This window comes from Accipiter gentilis, chromosome 3 (assembly GCF_929443795.1).
Source record: "Accipiter gentilis chromosome 3, bAccGen1.1, whole genome shotgun sequence".
Lineage (NCBI taxonomy): Eukaryota > Metazoa > Chordata > Aves > Accipitriformes > Accipitridae > Astur > Astur gentilis.
The window spans coordinates 18548133-18567409 of record NC_064882.1 but is presented as its reverse complement, the minus strand read 5'-3'; the positions used below and the strand labels follow the sequence as shown (position 1 = coordinate 18567409).

The 19277-nt window shown below is 38.9% G+C and overlaps 1 protein-coding gene across 1 annotated transcript in view; it reads right to left on the bottom strand.

Annotated features, from left to right (window-relative positions):
• The window catches only part of SCFD2 (sec1 family domain containing 2), a 205805-nt gene that overhangs the window by 135993 nt on the left and 50535 nt on the right, over nucleotides 1–19277 (bottom strand). Inside the window, exon 4 of the mRNA XM_049831642.1 lies at nucleotides 15932–16107. Coding sequence (XP_049687599.1) covers nucleotides 15932–16107 — 176 coding nt within the window. The remainder of the gene's footprint in view (nucleotides 1–15931; nucleotides 16108–19277) is intronic.

The following is a 19277-nucleotide window of genomic DNA, read 5'->3' as shown; positions in this document are numbered from 1 at the left end:
GTCTGGGGTTGATAGTGTAAGTGATCTAGCAGCAGTCTTGCACAATGAGCATCACTTGGCACAGAAAGCACGCAACCTTTACTTCTGAAATGATCCCTGCTGCTGCTCCAGACAGGATTGTCTACTCCTATTTAAATGTGGACATAAAAGCCATACTTGAGCAATGGGCACTATCATTTTCCTTGTGGTAAAACTACATTTATTTAATCCCTTTAAAAACAAACAAACAAGAAAATTACTTTGACCTTTGCCTTGGCGCAAGGATTCTGATTTGAAATGTGTATTACATTTCTAACGCACTGTAACTGTGTCCAGCTGAACTGGGTTAGATTTATGTGCAATTATGAAAAAAGGAAACCAAAGCAATTCAGTTTTCATGTTTGTTAGTATCAAAACATCTTGTAGTGGCATTAAGTTTTGAACGGAAACACACAGAATAATAAAAAAAGAAGATAACTGGAAAAGGAGTGGTCTGCTAAAAACTGCATTAAGCAAATAATATGGACTTTCTCACTTGCATTTTTTTCCTGGTTTAAACTATTCAAAAATGTGCGTTTGAATGTCCCCACTTTGGCTGTTCATAAGCCACAGGGAGGGTTTTTTTGCATGAACTCTTCAACCTAAGAGTTTTAGCAGAAAAGCTTCTTTACAAGGCTTAATTAAGAGCAGGTTTAAGTCGGGGCCCTCACTCACTCTGGTTTTTATTTTGGCCTTCTCTCTGTGTCAGAAGTCAAGTCCCAAAAGAGAAATGAAGTTCATTATTGAGTCAGGAGAATATTTTCTCCTTCACTCTAAGCCCAACTAAACATGTTTCAGGTTTGAGTTTGGCTTTAGGTATCTCCAAATGAGATTTTATATTATATGCACCTAAGGGTGAAATGTAAGAAGATGCTAATCATGATTTTTAACTTTGCCCTACATAATAAATAATGTGTGAAAAGCACACTGCAATCTCCTTTGCATGCAACTGATTTGGTACGGGGAACCATATATTCTAAACAGATGGTGTTCAGAATGAGTATACTTCACAGCATGAGAGGTTCACGATAAATGCAACATCATCATCATCATGAAGTGTGGTAAATAGTCATGCAGTCACACTATAAAATGCATTGAGCAATGTACCAAACCAGAACAGTACTGACAGATCTGTAGGAAAACATTCAATTTTTTTCAGAATGTTTTTAGTAGTAATTTATTGGTGATTTTTTATGTTGAATACTATGCTAGCAGTTTTTAAGGCATGCTCTCCTCAAAAGCAAGATCATATTTTAGCATAAATAACTATAAAAAAGAGGGTTCTTATTCATCCCTAAAAATGCAATGGTTTTCTTCCTGCTGCCCCTTTTTCCCACATTGCCTAGCCTAATGAAAGTGGCCATTAAGAGATACACGCCCAGTACAGTCCATTGTGATTTCACCACAACAAGGATGCATGGTCATTCTGGTGCAAGGAACAAGGACCGATAGTCAAGCAGTCAATCACTTTAGTTAACAGGAAATGTATTATGTTATCTTTGGTGATTTTGTAACTGGACAGTAGGCACAGCCTAGTGCATCCTGCTTGCAACCAATAGCAGAAGCAGATGCAAGAGCGTGATACTTGTCATAAGCATTTCTAAGAACAAAAACGTGGTGATGTTTTTCAAAAGGCCTTTGAATGTTGACCAGATGTGGAGCACATGTGGCCCTTGAATGTGAGAGAATAATGCGACAATAAAGTTGAATCAATACAACATGTGCCAGTAATCACACCAAGATGACATGCAAATGTTTTAAAAACAAAAATATGTAAATTATTTTTAGTTCTTCAGGACAGAAAAACAGGTCACCTGGTCATCCATGAATTGCTGTTTCCATTGTCATTTGAGAGCCCATCTGCATGAAACGTGTTGCTCCCTCTGTGAGACAGCATCTAGCATTTGTATTTTTACGTAAGAAATTCAGTTCCCATGCCACTGCTTACTGAAAACATTTAAGAGTTAAAAGATTTAAAGGTATCCTCTGCCTCTACATATTTTATGAAAATAAAACTCCTATGAAGAGCACATGCAAGAAAAGGACAAGATAACTAGTGCCCAGCAAGAGTGCTTTACCAATGTCTTAGAACTGCATACCCTCTTTTGACTTACAGAAGGGAAGCAGGATGAGAAAGGGCACACTGCTCCATGCTTATCTTTACTTGTCTAAGCCCACCCATCAGATACTAAAAAAATCATTCATTTTCCAGTAGCGATCACTTCCCATAGAGATCTTGCTCAGGCTATGGATAAAACACAAATGCACACAGTGATAGGCTAGGAAACAATTTCACAGAGGCAACCAAATCATTTGCAGATGCTGACATTTGGAGTTCAAACTGATAGCCTTACACAGGTTGAATTAATACAGAAAAAGCTTCGTTTCGTGTAGCTACAAAAACTGGGTGAAATCAGAACGTGAAGCAAAACATTGAAGTTTTGCATCCTGCTAATAGACTTCTCAGCTATTATGTCCCCTGAAATGCATAGTGGCTTCCCAGTCTACACATTTGTTGCCACTGCGTGCCGTCCGACCCCTGCCAATTAAATGTTGGCGCATGTGCCTTCAGTACATTCAAACTCTTCTCTGCAGCGAACAAGAAGATGAAACTAAAACAGTACGTAGACAATGAAAAACTTTGCCTGCGTCAGTGATTGACACTCCCTTGAAGTAGCAGCAGCTTACATTTTTGCGTATCTTCTGCCATCTCTGTAGATGCAATGAAAAGATGTAGTGAACCACTTCTCTCCGACAGTATGTAGATTCTCAAACAGCCTTTCTTCCCAGGGGACACAGGAGAAGCAGCATCAATTTTCCAATAATTCTGGCAAAAGCCAATCTCTCACCAAGACGACCTTGGAGAAACAGTAGATAAGAGGACACAGAAGGTGCTACCTGAGTTGTTCTAAAGATCTCCAGAACTATTGCGGACTACAGGGTACTTGAGTGTTGTATATTGACTCCTTGAGTACTGAGTATTTTTTGAGTAATTCCAGAAATGAAATAACATGGACAGAAAATCCATCTGCATTCTGGGGAAAAAAACCTATAGAGGGGAGGCAGGATAATTCCATTAAGACAAGTGAGAAGGTTCAGAGAGCTTTTCACTCAGCTTTTGGTACAAAAACATATATTTGAAATGTATTCCTATGTATCATATAGTCACAACCCGAAGACTTACACCCAGCTAAGGCTACTGTCCATTACAGATAATGAACTTTAGGTAGTGGTACATGATACCAAGAATTTTAGCTTTTTAATTATTTTTTTTTTATTCTGCAAGTAAAGACTTTCAGTGTTTTCTCATAACTGTATCTCTTAAAACAGATATAAGAATGAATGCTTTTTAAGAATGTACTTTCAAAACCAAACAGAACCAAAACAAATGAAGCCAGTGACAGCCTGGTTACCAGGGACACCATAGCCATTTTTAAAATATCTGTTAATAAAAAGGCATTTGAGGACCCACGCCAGTCTCTCTTGGGGAACATTTATTTTAACCACACTATGATCCTATTGACAACTGAAAAACAGTATTCCAAGCAGACATATTTAATAGCTACAGCATTTTATAACCTCATTTAACACAGTGCCTACATCTTCCCAAATTTAACTGTGTTACCTTTGTTCCTGTGTTGCAGAAGAATACTGGGTTATGAAATTCAGAGAAAACCAGACACATGTTTAAAAACTTAAAAGAAAACACTCCTTATTTTTATCATAGAAGAACCCTTCTGCTCCGTTCAGGAAAGGCAGCACTACTGTGCGAGGGTAAATCAGATGAAACTATGAAGTATGTCTGAATCCTTTGCTGCCTATGGCTTAGCAGCTATTTCACTTTCCCTAGACTTGGGGATGGGTAGGGAAGAAATACTAGAAGAGAAACTGATGGATAGAATTAAGTCATATTTGGAGAGTTTCTCATCTCTGGCACATTACCTTTTCTCTATTCTTACAAATGCCCTCGTTAAAAAGAATTTGAAACTTTTCCCTTCCCCAGGCAGAGACCCAGACTATCATTTTATTACTTATCTGTTACCTACATTTTACTCTCCTGAAGGATAAACCTACATCAACCTGACAGTTGTGCTGAATGGCAGTGGTTTATGGACTAAGTCATTTATTTATTCTAACTACAACCATATGTTTTAACCTGCTACAAAATTATGAAATACTTCCCATCGATAGTCCAAGTTAGATTTCTGTACTGAATTGCCTAATGTACAGCATTTCTGTACTTCAAACAAACAGAGTGAAAGGAGGTAAATAGCAGTTAACTGCATTCATGCCTTATTAGACACAGCTGCACAAACGGGCTGTCGTATTTCATTAGAAAATACTGTAAAAGTGTTATGTGTGCGCGGTGCCCTTCTGCAGGCAACATGACCACTCTGAGTTACAGGAACACTCACAGAACCACGTGCCATTTGTTTTAAAGGCACACAAAGGAAAACACCCTGGGATGGGGTGGTGCAAGGGGGGGACATCCAGAGAGAAATTTCATTTTTTCTCCTGTGCCTACTACATTTTTAATTAACAAAGCATAATGATGGAATACATGAAAGAGTATAGACAAAGAAAACAATGCTACAGAAGCCTCAGACTAGGTAAATGCAGGTCATTTGTAAGTAAGGAGCAAGTATTTCCTTTTGCTTTTTTTGGGGGGGGGGTGTGGGTGTGGGTGTGAAAATGAGAAGGAAGCAGTGTTGTTACACCAGCGTGTCTTGTATGAGCCCTCATGCTACTCCGTGCTGAGCTGGGAACACCGCAGGCAGCTTCCAGCAGAAATCCACTTGTGTCAGGCCTATGGCATGCTGACTTTAATGTTCTTGTACCCAAATACGTTGCCATGGAGTGAAACAGGCAGGCTTCCAAAGAGGTATCTTCTCAGATCAAGAAAGTCCCTAGAGAAACTTCATGGCAATGAAAGGTAACTTAGCTGAAGAGACATGAACTGGAGAAAATCTAAAGAAGGAAGACCACTAGAAGAAATCTCTCCATTTCCCAAGAAACCTCAGGAACATGTGGGAAACAACTACTAGGGCTGAGTCATTTGTCTGTTACATATACCTGTGGGACAGCAGAGGTAGTAGTAACCACTTTGATTAAATCCTAATATTCTACACCTCTCCAAGAGATTTTGATTTTAAAAATCACTCTTCACGACCTACTGCAGAGGTAAAATTCCACTAAGATTTTGCTAGCTGAGTCGGCATGTTGCCTTCAAACAAGACCTGCTTTCCTAATCTAGACAAGGAGACCTGACCCTGCCTTCTTTACTGGAAGTGAGCAAATGATATCAAGCAAGTCTATACATCTGCAAATAATTTATAATGAATAAAAATCTACCATGGCTCCATAGCTGGACTGAGCCACAATCAATTTGTGTAGTACTGTCTTCTCTGTGTAGCTTCCTTTTGGGGGTGGGGGGGTTTCAATGAAAACATGGCCAACAACAACGCAGAGTTTTGCGAGTTCTCTAACTCACTGCCGGTTCAATTTCACCAGGTAAAAGATAAAATCTTAAGTCAGGAAAAGTAGTTAAGCCCTAGACCACCCTGATCTCGGCTGGCCTGACAACTCGGAAAACTAACACCACCTTGTTTTCCATCAAGTAAGCAAAATCAAATTAAGAATAAACTGACTTTCCTACTGAAAATAATGGTTTTAGGAGAAATATCAGCCTCAGAGTTTGAGCACGGCTGTGTCTTCAAAGAGCTTCATGACCAAGAACAGATGATGCAGAGACAGAGGCAAGAGCTGCGATTTGAAGGCAGCAGCCATAAAGACATGTTTGCACAAGCACATCAAGACTCACCAAGTTTATTTTTTTTGCTAGGGCAAAAATCCTTTAGCATATTCTGCGGGACACAAGACAAATGGAGAGGCGAGGCTTACAGCTAGGGATCGGTACTGTGCCAATGGGGACTATCTGCTTTCCAGGTTGGGGCTGACTAACTCCCAGACAGCCCAGACTGTGGGAAAAGGCAGTTCCGAGAGCACCTGTATGTCTGCGTATGTACCCTGTGCCCAGAAATGTCTGTGATCCAAGGAAGTGTGTGGGCCAGTGGAAAGGGAAATATGCAACTCATTAAGGTGGGGAGACAGAGGGAATGCAACGTGGCAGCCCCACTGTTAATTTTGGATATCGCCCACAGTAAAGTTTTCATTAATTTTGAGTTGTGTTGTTTCTACGCTTTCTCCTTGCCAGTCTTTAGGAAATAATGAAGTATATTCTCCAAAAAATGAGGAAAACTAAGCTGACAGACTAGTATAATCACACTCAAAAACAGAGATACAGTGCTGGCACCATCAAACTGGTTTGCAGATAAGAGATTTGATAGGTGATTTGCTGCCTTTGAGCTAACAACCACAATGATAAGCAGTTCCTACGAGTAAAGGTCTCACGACAGATGCTGTGCTCTGTGGTGTTGATTTAGTTATCATTATTATAACAGTACCTGGGATTTTACCTAGGGACAATACCTGGACTGTAAAAATAAGGCAATGCTCATTTCCTTAAAGATTATAATTGGTGAAAGTAGACAAAACCCAAAAGGTAAATGCAGTCCTGCTGTGAACCTATAGCAGGGGCAAAATTAGTTAGGATTATTAGCTAAGAAATCTTATGTATCCTCTTAAAACCCCCTTTATTTTCTAACCTAGATTCTGACAAGCTGAGTGAACCATCTTGACTGAAAGCATCCAAAAAAATACACCAGACAAATCTTTTTATCAAAAACCATGGGTATCATAATGAAAAAAATGGATAAAAAAAATAATGCTAGAGCACAGAGCCGCCTACCTTCCCATCTCCATTCATATACCACTTTGCCTGTCCAGTAACACACAATTAACACCAAATTAATGAGCTTATTAGCAGAGACTGAATACCACAATAACACACTTGATTCAGTACTCAGCAAAATCTTGCCAATTAACTTGTCCATCAGAAGGCTGATGAATGAGCATTGCTAATGGGATTTCTGTTGTTAAGAGGCAAAAAGATGGACCATGGGAATCTGCACTCTTCCACTGCTTACCTGTGACCACAGAAGCCACACCTAAAAAGGCACCAGTTACAGGTCTCTGCCTCCCAAAATATAAGATGCTGCTGCCAAGAGTGCTTGAATCCTCCACTTTGTTACATCCAAACTAGTGCATGCCATTTTTCTGCAAGTTAAATAAGTGAAAAGATTTGCCCAGTCCATTGGAGACATTTCTCATGGTTTTGGAAGAGTGTTTTGTTTTTTTTTAAAAATATTTCACATATGACTCAGCCTGCCTTGTACAAATAACAACAGAAAGAAGTAAGCTAAATTTTTTGGTGAGGGTGGCTACAATCTCCTTAAGAAGTAGAGTCTGGAAAGCAGATCCTGCCACTAACGTAAATCAGGTAGTACACAATTTTCTAGCAACGGAGCAACGCAAACAGCAAAGCAAGGGCTTGCTGGGAGTACACGTGACAGAAGCTTTGCCTCTTGGAGCACAATTATCTATGTAAGAGTAAATGGCGACTCACTCAATATTCTTAATATTGTGCCTCTCCACAACTCCTCCACATACACTGACAGGGAGTGAGGGCATCTGCCTTTCAGCCTGGTTAATGTTATCTTTTACAGCAAGTAAGCAGTTAATATTACATTTTAAGGAGAAAAGTCACAGAGGAGAAAGAATGGCAAGCGACAGGCACAGCCGTCGCTCTGCACAGGGACTCCCCGAGGCTGGTGAAGGGCTCCGGCTGTCGATGGTGATGAGTGTTCATACGAAACTGAGAATCATGCTACCCTTCTGCAACAAGGGCCAACCAGGTATCAACTGGCATGTAACCTCAACATGCATCTCAAAAGACAACTGGCAAGAAAATAGCTATTAATTGTTTAAACTTCTAACAAAATAATGCATGCGTGTGTAGAGGGGGTGGTAGTAGTTTTTTTGCTTTCCCCCCAAAGAGCTGGCTCCCATTACAATCATTTATACATTGGGATTCTTTCATTTTACAGTAAGTATTTTGGTTTTGTACATAGAACGTTAATTTAACAGTTCCCATTGACTTAATATGTTTAGCCCCTTCTTCCCACAAGGCTTTTTAAGTTTTATTGATGTGGACATTTGTTCACTTAAGAAAGCCATTTCTTTAGTAAGTACTCATTTTAGAGGCTCTACCTGACCCTTATCTGGATAAAAAATACTAGCTCTTTCAGAAGATGAGGGAGGGAGGTCTTTCCTTTTTAAAGGAAAGACACAATGGCAATACTTTGCAATTTTTCAGACCAAGCGCAAACACATTTCTTTGACAAGAATACAGAAAGATACTCTTAACTCCCATGTGACATGGTAACCCCACTTAAGATATTTTAACTCCTTGTCAGACAGAGTTAGAAAAACTTAAAACGGTTTTCTTTCGACAGTTTAATAAATTGTCAGTAGAAATAGCTTCTGTTCACTCTCAAAGGATTTATTTAATGTTAAAACAATGTTAAAACAATCCCTACCTGTATTTGATCTTGCTTTCAAAGTAATCTGACAAGAGCATTCTACTCACAGAAAATTAGTTTGACTAGAAGAATTATATATACACACACAAACATAGAGTAGAAGAATTTTTATTTATATTTTTATATGCATGCACACATGCACACACGTATCTTTCTGAGCAAAACTAGTTGGAATGTCTGAATTCTCGCATGTCAAACCTTGGAAATGGTCCATAACTGAGCTCCCCGAGAAGACGGAATATGAATTGTAACCAATAATGCCCTCCTCTCTGGAGTATCACCGGTGGCGCACAAAGCCAAACACACTCAAAACAGCTCATCACTTCCACAAATTTAGTCCACTGGTTCACCTGTACTGCTGTAGCATGAGGTGTCCCCAGCAGTTTAGGGCTCTATTTTATAGAAATGTATAGAAAACACATAAACACAACTGAATTCTTGTCAAAAACAAGGTATCATGAACATAAGAGGCATTCAGCAAGCGAAAGAAATTAACTGAGACCATGTGAGGCAGGTGACAAGAAGCAACATTATTTCAGGGCTTGTATACACCAGTTTTTAAGCAAGGCAATAAAATTTAACATAAATTTTATGTAGAATAAATACTTGCAAAGTTAAAAATATCACATGTATAAAGGCAGAATCCAAATGGGTTTACATGTTCTGGAAACAACTCCCTGTTTAAATGGAGCAAGTCTAACAAACAGATGGTTAAATAAGAACTTACTGTAAATAATTTGGAATCTTAAGCAAGTGATTGCTGCAGGACTATTTTCTCTTCAGAAGTCATCAACAAATTACATTTGATTCTCTAGCTGTGTAAGACAGAACGTGTAACAGTGTCCAAACTGCATTCTCATCCAAAAGGTACCAAATTCCAGAGGATGACCTCTGCAATCAATATGGTATCGTGTAAGACTCCCACCAAGACGATTCATTCCATATGTAACTTTATGTTGAAAAGTGGCTGATCTAATTTCAATACTTTTTTTTTTTTTTAATATAACATCTCTAATTACAAGCAGCTAACATCATGGGTCTTCTTTCCAAATACTGTTGCAGTATCTCTTCTAAAAAGATTTACTGATCGACATCGTAAGCCACCAAGAAGACAATTCATTGCACAGAGCTGTGCTACATAAGTATAAATTACATGTAGACTAAAGCAATTTAAATAATAACAAGGAATGCCACTGATCTGAATCTATTCTATGTAGAAATAAAGGTCTCACTACAGCTGAACTATGAATTATTCTTGCAGAGCAAGAGGAATTACTGCAAAAGCTTTTCTATTTCCTCACTGCTTTGTATCAAACTGCTTGCTTTGGCAGGCCTGAAGCCCATGCTTAAGCTTTTGGTTTATACCAGTTTAGAGTCAGTAAATGTCACCTAGTAACTAGTGTACCCTGTAGAACAGCTGAGCGGTCTGAAAACTACAGTGAGTTCTAGGCAGGGAAAGTCAGCAAGCTGGTGTCTTAGACTTTCCAAATTTATTGGCATGGGGTCCTGTGCAGGCATGCGTATGTGAACAACGCCTACCAGACTCTGCAGTGAGCGAAAGTGCAAATAAATAATAATGTCATCCTTGATTAAGTAATGCGTACCCTGCATTTGTAAAAATGGTAGAGAATCACGGCACAGGATAGAATGGTTACTAACACCCTAGCTATTAGATCTTGCTACTGAAACATTAACTACAATGTAAAATACTCAGCTGTATTGCAGTTTTTCCACTAGTTTTTTTTGTGAGTTTGCACTCTACTATTCATAGGAGAAAGAATGATGTAATTTTATTAACCTCATAACCACTTTCCGCCAACAGAAAAATAAAAACATTGGAATGACTATCTGGCATGAAAATTCTGTTTCTCTTAAAAACATGTCTATAATTTCTGTTTCTCAAGACACCAGGGACAAAAAAAAAATAATATCTGTCTTCTGACAAATTTTACAGCACCAAAATGAGAAAACAGAAATAGAATAAAATACAACTAATTAGTATTTGGAACTTTAAACATGAAAATACTATACTGTCAGGAGCTCTCCATGTAAATATGCGCAATATCCACCACCAGAGTATCTGACCTACTTACATTATCACCAGGACGCCACTAAAACCTCCAGATACTTTTGCTAAAATATTACAGTGTTCTCTTTCCTATGATGGCAAAGCTTTGAAAAAAGAATGGAAAACAACCTGTAAAATTTAAAAAAATGTCCACATCATCCTTTGAAAACAAGCAGAAGGTAATGACTTTGATAAGATATATCACATATTCTAAATTGAATTCACACATAATGACAACTTTGATTTATAGGTAGATGGCAGCCCATCTGGTAAGATCTATCTTTGCTTGTTAATTGGCATTCATTTTTCTAAGCAGTCAAGGTGGTGTGCAGTGCCCACCTGTATGTTCTTGGCAGAGACTAGAAGTATAGAAGTAACACACTATTGAGCTAGGTAGGCTGATTGTGCGCTCAAATCCAAGAGCAATAGGATGTGTGTGAAGTTGTGGTACACATTGTCAGGTCAATTGAATAGCTGGCCTCGATATCTGCTAGAAACATGCCATTTCCAAACTCACCGATGACATTTCTCCCAATCAGCAAGGCACTTACCTCATAGACAGTGCAGGACATGAAAGGAGTCAAAGCTCAGAGGGGACATGGTCCCAATTCAAGTGGCTTTAAGTCTGAGAAGTCAGACAATTCAAACAGGTGAAAGCTGAAAGGATTTTAGCTGGATATGCATCATAAAGCTAATTATGGCCAACCAGAACAATATAGCCCCCAGTTTACACTCTGATTTTTCATCTATAAATGAAACTTTGAATGTGTTGGGGATTTTTGGTTTTGGTTTGTCTCTGTGGGTTTGTTGTTTTGGGTTTTTTTTTAGTATGACCTTTAATTCCAATTACTCTTGAGATTATGTGACATTATTCAGCATCACAAAACAAAACTTCGACAGTACTGAGATCCAATGGTAGCATCATCACTTCTAGGTCAATACTGAAGCTGTTTAATTTCCCAGTAAATCATGAAATGCTGGTCAGCAGGTGCAAAAACTTTGTGCCACAAAAAAGCCCCAAGAAGCAACAATCCCCTCCCCAACACCGTAATAACAATGAATTCAGTAATCTTTCAGATTTCCTTACTTTGGGCAATGCAGTTATTTTAAGACAACAGTACTGGTACATTTGCAGTTTTAAAATGAGGTTTAGCCCAGACAACCCAAAATGGAAGAGAATGTCTTCATCCTAAAGAAGAAACACATCCCTCCCCTTTTTGGGGGAGGTCAAAATAACTGTTTGCTTTCAACAGTCCTGGTACAAAAAACCTGCCTGATAAAGTATGAGTTGTTTGTAAGGAATAAAGCAAGAAATACCAATAATATTGTGGAAGAGATTTTTCTTTGAGTTATTACTAGGCATTATATGTTATGCAAAGTCATCTACACTGGGAAGTTTCTACCATGGGAATCCAAACACAGTATGCACAGGACCTGCATTTCAAATCCACTCAGTTTAGCAGAAAGGTTTGCATTTAAAAATGTGCAGCAATTAGCTGTGGACAAGGTGAATGAGCCTTTAAGCTGCCACGCAGTGCCAACTGATACAACTGTTGCCAGAATTTGCTGCCATTGCTGCTACACAGAAATGACAGTACTAAGAGTAAAATTTTTAACATGATAATGTCTTTGCTCATGGCAACCTACAGGAACTTGGAATCAACTTAAATCCTCCCCTTCCTCTTCTGTCTCACTCCAAAGTACAGCAGCAGAATTTTAAACTGCTTGGAGAATGTCTCTTTTCTTTGGGGGGAAATGCATTTCAAGTACTCCATATGTCATTTCAGAAACTCAGTCTGATAAACTTGCTTGCACTGAATAAACCCCAACCTTGGGATTTAAATGGATGGGGCTATTAATAAAGTAGACTACTACTCAGTATGAGAAGTACTTCACTCTTAAATCTTGAAAGCAAGATTATGCCAGAAGGATGCAGCCAATTCTAAGAGGTGGCATCCAACCTGGGGAATTTCAGAGCAGTACCCTTCGCAGGGCAACTGCACCTTCGCTTGGGGCACATTATGCCCCCATTCACACTGTCTGCTGCTGCTGAGTACTTTTAGACTGAATTTGGGGGCAGAAATCCCTGCTCAGTGAATATATGAGTAGTGTATGTTAAAAACAACAAAAATATTTTTTCCTGTCACAGTGTCACATTTTGTTTAAACTCTGGAAGAGAGCTCCTCTTCACGTGCTTTTGTATTTCATGTTCCTCTGCTGCTTAATAAACCTTTATGAAAGTCATAAATTTGAGAACAGGGGATATAGCTAAACAGACCTGAAAAGAATGAAGTGACAACACACTTTCTTACTTTCTGTTACATCCCTAAATTTTAAATCCTTACTTGAAGGAAATCATGGCAGTCACACGAGGAATACTGGGGAGTTGCAGGCAGTGTGGTGCACCGTTTAGTTTGTGCTCCCCTTCCCACCTATCAGTTTTATGGACGGTCAGAAAGAGGACCTCAAGAGAAGGAAAATACGATGGGATGGGATATCTCCTTGGTAAATACAATATACTGTTTCAATTCACAAAGAACTTAAAACTTCTGGGTAGTAAAAACTCCATTATGTGCAGAGGTAGAACAGCAGAACACAGAGAAAACTTGTGATCAACAAGATGAATCATTCTGATGCATTACTCTTAACCCAGCACATGATCCTCTTTCCTTTGAGGTCAAGAGCATGATCCCATCACAACCCAGTTTTGCTCTCAGAGCATTCATCCATCCCAGTTAAGGAGAGGACAACTCTGTAGTAAGTATGCAGCTCCACTGACTTTCAGCAGACTTCTAGTCAAAACCAAACTTCCTTGCTGGAGGTACAAAAAACTTACTGAGACAACAGAGGTCTGAAAAATGTAGCTACAGATCTTTAATTATGGTAAAATAGTGGAAATGGGCTCCTTTCTACCTCTATCAGGCCATTTTTAGAACTAAGTACCTGCAATATCAACTGAAAGGAGTGAATCAAGGAGTGAAGAAGAAAAATGGAAGCAGTTATTCCATGTAAGAGTTAGACTAAAGGTTTCATGTCAACAATGTGGTTTTTCTGAAAAGTACAAAGTAGACTAAGCAGAGAATCATGAGACCCATCAGAGAGATCCAGCAATGACAGCAATTCCAAAACTGTGCAGATTTATTTTTTGGGGAAATCTGAGAATTCTAACACCAGCTGTTTATACTGGGTTATCTTCTTTGGCATCAGCTAGAGTCTGACATGCATCCATCAGTGAAAGCTCTAGTATTCGTACGTTGTCCTTGTCTTAATAATATTACTCCCAGTAGATCTTTCACAAACAGTTGTCTTCTATGTGGTTCCAGTATAGGATAGTAACTACTTTCACATTGAAACAATTACTTTTTATTGAGGATTTTTTAAGATTTATTATTTTAAAATACCTGAAACTTAACAATTTTGCTAAAGAATTTCTCAGTAGTACTGCTGAAATAAACTACCATGGCATCAAGTTTAGTGCAGAGCGCTATGTACCAACCATTCACAATGTAATGTCCTAGTTGATTTTTTTAAAATAAAAATATCTCTGATGTCTTCTGGGTCTCTCGCTATTTTGCTCTTCCTACAAACTCCTGACAACAGATCAGAGACAGGCCATGTGCTCAGAAGCAGATAATGCATGTCAGACTCTGTCTTCAAAATAGAGTCAGGAAAAGGATACATGCTGTACAGATTGTGTAATTCAAAATAATTGTTGTTTGAACTACTGAAAATGAGTATGTGCTTAAGGAAGAGTTGCAAATGTTAGCCTACAAAGTTTGTTTTGGCTAACACGTTTTACCTTAATGTGATGGGTGGAAGGCAGTGGGTATAATCCAAAGCCACCTACGATTACAAGAGTGCTTGTTATATGTTTCTTTTTTGTGAAATGTATAGTTTGGTTATTGCTTACCTCTGTTTTTCCACTCCCGGGTGATTTATGGCATAGCTTTTATATAGGCAGATGTCTGTTGTTGTGAAAACAATGCTGAGCTTGCAGCTTTATTTTGATTCTAAAGCTGGACTGGTTTTAAGATGGAACTTAGCCAGCTTCTGAGAAGAGCTATGTGACATGAGTCACTGCAGGAGAGAGAAGGGGACTATGGGCTGTCAGTCCCATGCTCCACAGTCCACACAAACCAAAGGATGGCTCCAAAGAGTCCTTTAACCTGAGGTGTGTTTGTTTCTTAACTAGAGAAAGAAGGCTTTCTATGTTATTAAAAAAATATTTCAATCTTACCAAGAGAGAAAAGGTTTTTTAATTAATGTAGACAAGAGCTTGCTGCTATTTAAGTTTTGCATTTTTTGCCCTCCAAATGATGCGGAAATTCACTGATTACGAAGCTATGAAGTATGGGTGGAGTCTTCTCAAAGAACCAGGGATAATATCCTGCTGCCAGAGATCATGGGGAGAGTCAGGTTGTTGATTTGTTTTCAACATCTAGACAAAGACAGCTAATTGTTACAGAAGAAGTATCTGGTTTTAGCTGAGGTCTACACTATACACTTATTTAAGGCTGACTCTAACTTCATTAGAAGTTAGTTCATGAAGACTTGCCTCTTGCTAGGATTTCAGAAGACGGTTACTCTAAAAACAACACAATGGCAGAAGAGACAACACAGGGAAGAAAGTTTTAAACTTTCCTTGCTTTTCAGCAGCAATTAACTATATTAGGTTTTTAGAAAAACTCTTCCTTTGTTTGGTACATCTCCAAAGGTTAGCAGGATAGAGTTCAATATACCACTAACTCCTAATTTCCTGAGAGAAATCCAAGAGTGATACAAAATGGTATGTGGTCACCAACAGGATGCTGTAAAAAATGTGGTGGTGGGAAAAGCTGAGGGTAGATGACAGCTGTGAGCAAAAGAAATCTCACTCTCTTCGTACATGGAATTTCCTACTATGCTTTCATCTGCTCAGTAAATTACACAGGATTTACACTCACATAGTAGCAAAATCCTCTCTGCATTTGATTCTGCACATTACCTCAACATCTTCAGACTGGTAGTGATAACAGTAATAATAATAATCCCATCCAAACCTAAAAGTCATATCATCTTGGAATTTCATATAGATGTGAAACCATCACCCAATTCAGATTATTTATGTACTTCACCTTTAATGTCTACCCTTTTGTTTATAAAATTATTCTTAGACAAAACTATTAAAGATTAACTCTGTAGGTTCCCATTCCTTTCACCACTTTGGCAGCAAGGAACAGTTTTTTAGCAAAATACCCAACACACTTCTTCATAAAAAAAAATACAAACTACAGAATTCAATGGGAATTCAAAAAATTAAATAAAACATTTTTACTTAGGTCAAGTAAGTTCATGTAATATGTACCTGCAGAAGTAATCTCTCAAAGGCAAGGAAGTTGTCCCATTTGGATGTCTGGGGGTGTTTCAAAGTCTGGACCGTGGCCAGCACAAGCTGTAGAAGACCACAATGGTTCTCCAAAGCTTTGAGATTATTTCTGAAAAGCTGAATGTATGAGCTGAGCTGTTCTGGGGTGACTCTGCCTGTGGAAAGGAAAACAGGACACTGCATTCAGTGGTGGCAAATACAAACCTAGAGTTTTTAAATTATAGTGAATGGGTTACAGAGAACTTTAGAGGCTCTCTCCACCGTGGGCCTTATCCTAGATTCACTGCAATCACTGGGAGCATCAAGCTGCAGCAACAGGTCAGGACAAAGACTTACTTCATCCATGAAGACTTACTTCATCCATAGCTTAAGGTATGTGGTATGACAGGTACTTAACAACACACAACAGATGCTGACATAAAGGGTAATACTATTTTTTGTTTTCAGACATAGAGGAACATTCATTTAAGCTAGGGAAATAATACTTGACAACTACTGAAAATGGTTGATCCTTCTATTTTTATCAAAAGTCCAATGGGAATTTGTGAGCCTTTTACCTCACACCAAACCCACACCCTCCAGCCGTTTCCTGAGGGTGCACTTTTGATCAGTGTTGACTCAAAAAATAGAGATAATGTTAGTGATTCAAGGAACTGTTTTCTGGAGCTGTTCTTGGAAAGGACACTTCCAAGGCATGACTCTTCAGTTTCTGAGATGCAGTAAGCGTAGCATGATTTCATCTGTTATTTGAAAATAAGAACCCTGGTGCCCATACATTGGCCTGTAGATTTTTCCTTAATCGAAGAGCATGAGGGGAGTCATTCAGGCTACACAAACACTACAGAATTAGCAGTTATTCCATCCAACATTGAAGTGCCAGCTAAACTGCTCAATCAATTTATATTTTAGAAGTGATCTGTTCCAGGGAGGAAAGTCCATAGTACCTCATCTGCCCCAAGAAAATCATCACAGGCAATCACACATGCCATCAACATGCAAGGAAAAATGGTGTCAAAACACCATCCTAGTTGCAAGTCTGGACTGAGATCCATTCCAGAGCTGTTTCATGGTTCCTGGCAGCCTCTGCCAGTAACGAGTCATCTTCCTCAAGCAAACCAGACCTAAAGAGCCAGGACACGTAAGATGGAGTGAGGAGGATCCTTTAACTTAACCAGGACAAGCTTTGGTGCCAGGAAGGCACTAGGCTGAGCTGATGCTAGGTGGTTCACAGCTTACACCACTGATCATTTTATTCAGTACTTTTCCATAAGGGAAAGATCTTGTAAGACTGCCACTGTGTTTCTTCTCTGTGTTTGGTTATATCATCACTTTACAAGGATCTCCATCTGCCTCCGTCCTTTCAGTATCATATAAATGGCAAATAAATGATTCCAACAGTGAAAAAATGTTGAAAGCGCTTTCTCTTAGTTTCAGTGATACCAAGGGCAGCCTTTGGAAGAGCATTTAGATTAGGGAAAGCTGCTAAATAAAGCAAAAAAACACAGGCTCTTTATGTGAATTTTAACAGAAAGCATCAAACCAAAAAGTCAGCAAATTAACACACAAATCAAGCTGACACCACTCAGTAGGCCAGAGAGTTGACAAAAGGCTTCTACGGTTAGCCCACGTAGGCTAAAACAGCAACCACAGCCATGTGTGTTTTTAGACTAAACACTGGAGCTTTCAGTCTTGTTATATTTCTTTTAAAGCTGTGTCAGGCAGATTTACACAGTGATTTGAAAATGTCAGTCCATGATGCCTTGCAGCATACCTTTGATAATGACTGCATTATTACCTATAGCAGTCCCGATATATTGTAACGTATTCAAAATCTGATAACTTGCTTCAACTGAGAAAACATGAAGTTGCCAGCCCTTCTCTCATATAAAACAGTAAAACGTGAGGGCTTTCAAGACTTCTGATTTCAATTTAAAAAAAAATAATTTTTCAGGAGTTTTGTTCCATATTGTCCCTTGTGAAAGTGAATCCAGATGCAGCACTGGATCAGTCTGAGATCCATTCAGCACCATTTCAGACAAACAATCAAATTCTTTCCCACCCTCAGAGTACCACCAAAAGAAAGTCCAACATATATGTAAACATAAGTGAAATCCTGACCTTAGCAAGTCATTAACCAAACTTACATTGGCATTAAAGAGTCCAGCATCTCATCTGTGATATTTACAATATCCATGGAATCACTCGGATCCAGGGTTCAAGAGTTCCAGCCAATTTCTACACAGAAACCTCCCTGGACAGCTGGCTGATAAATTCAACTGTTCCAGTAGATGAGAAAAGGAATTTGGGAAAGTGATTGGTGGTAATCAGGAATTAAATGACTCTTCCTGAGGCCTAAATCCTCATCACCTTCCCTGCTGCTTGCTCACAGAGGGAGATTTCAGCACAACAGACTAAATTTAATCTAATCCCAACCCTATCAGCCCTTTATTTTTTTAAGGTCCCTCTGCCATTTCAAGTCCTTTTATGTTGCAATGTGGCAGACAGGTTCCATGAAATCAAGATGAGACAGATGCCAACCACATCATCATGTTTCAGCTGTCATTTCGTTCTTCTAAAGCAAATCCAGAGATTCACAGGCAGAAGATGGCAACTACTGGCAGAAAGGACTGTAGCGTAAGCGTCTTGTCCTGCTCTCTTCTCCTCTTCCTACTCCAAACCCTACACCTATGCATAGCCAGATGTCCGTGTGGGCACCAAAGTCTGGCTTGCGAGGACCATGTTACGTTGACAAAGCACTTGATCATTTTTTAATTCCTGGATGTGGGAAGAAGTAGTAAGACCTCAACCACCCTTAAGAGATTTAAAAGTACTGATAACCTTTCTTGCACAAACACCAGGAATTCCATATTGTCTAGGAAGTAACCTTTGCCATTAATAGCTGTCAAGCGTAGCATGTGTGAAACAGGTACATTTATCCCATACTGTGTCAACAACATTAAACCATGATACAGGACTTGATAAAAACAACATCTACTGAAAGCAACATTTAAAAAAAATGTTTCAAAGTTTCATGCCTATGCCCAAGTCAGCAGAGAGGATAAAATGAGTAGGTAGTGACTGGGAAGTCTCTCAGTGAAACTCAAAAGTTAACAGAATACAGGTGGATGGGGAGCAAGGAAGGAAAAAAAGTAATGCTGATAGACTGATGATGATGCAGGTAGTGCAGGCATTAACTCAGCTAAGAAGCTGTGAATGGTTAGTTAGGAACAATTAAAGTATTTGTGCACTAATGCAAGAATCTTGGGCAACAGAACAAAAAATAGTGTAGGGAATGAAACTGAACATTACAGAAATAACATAAACA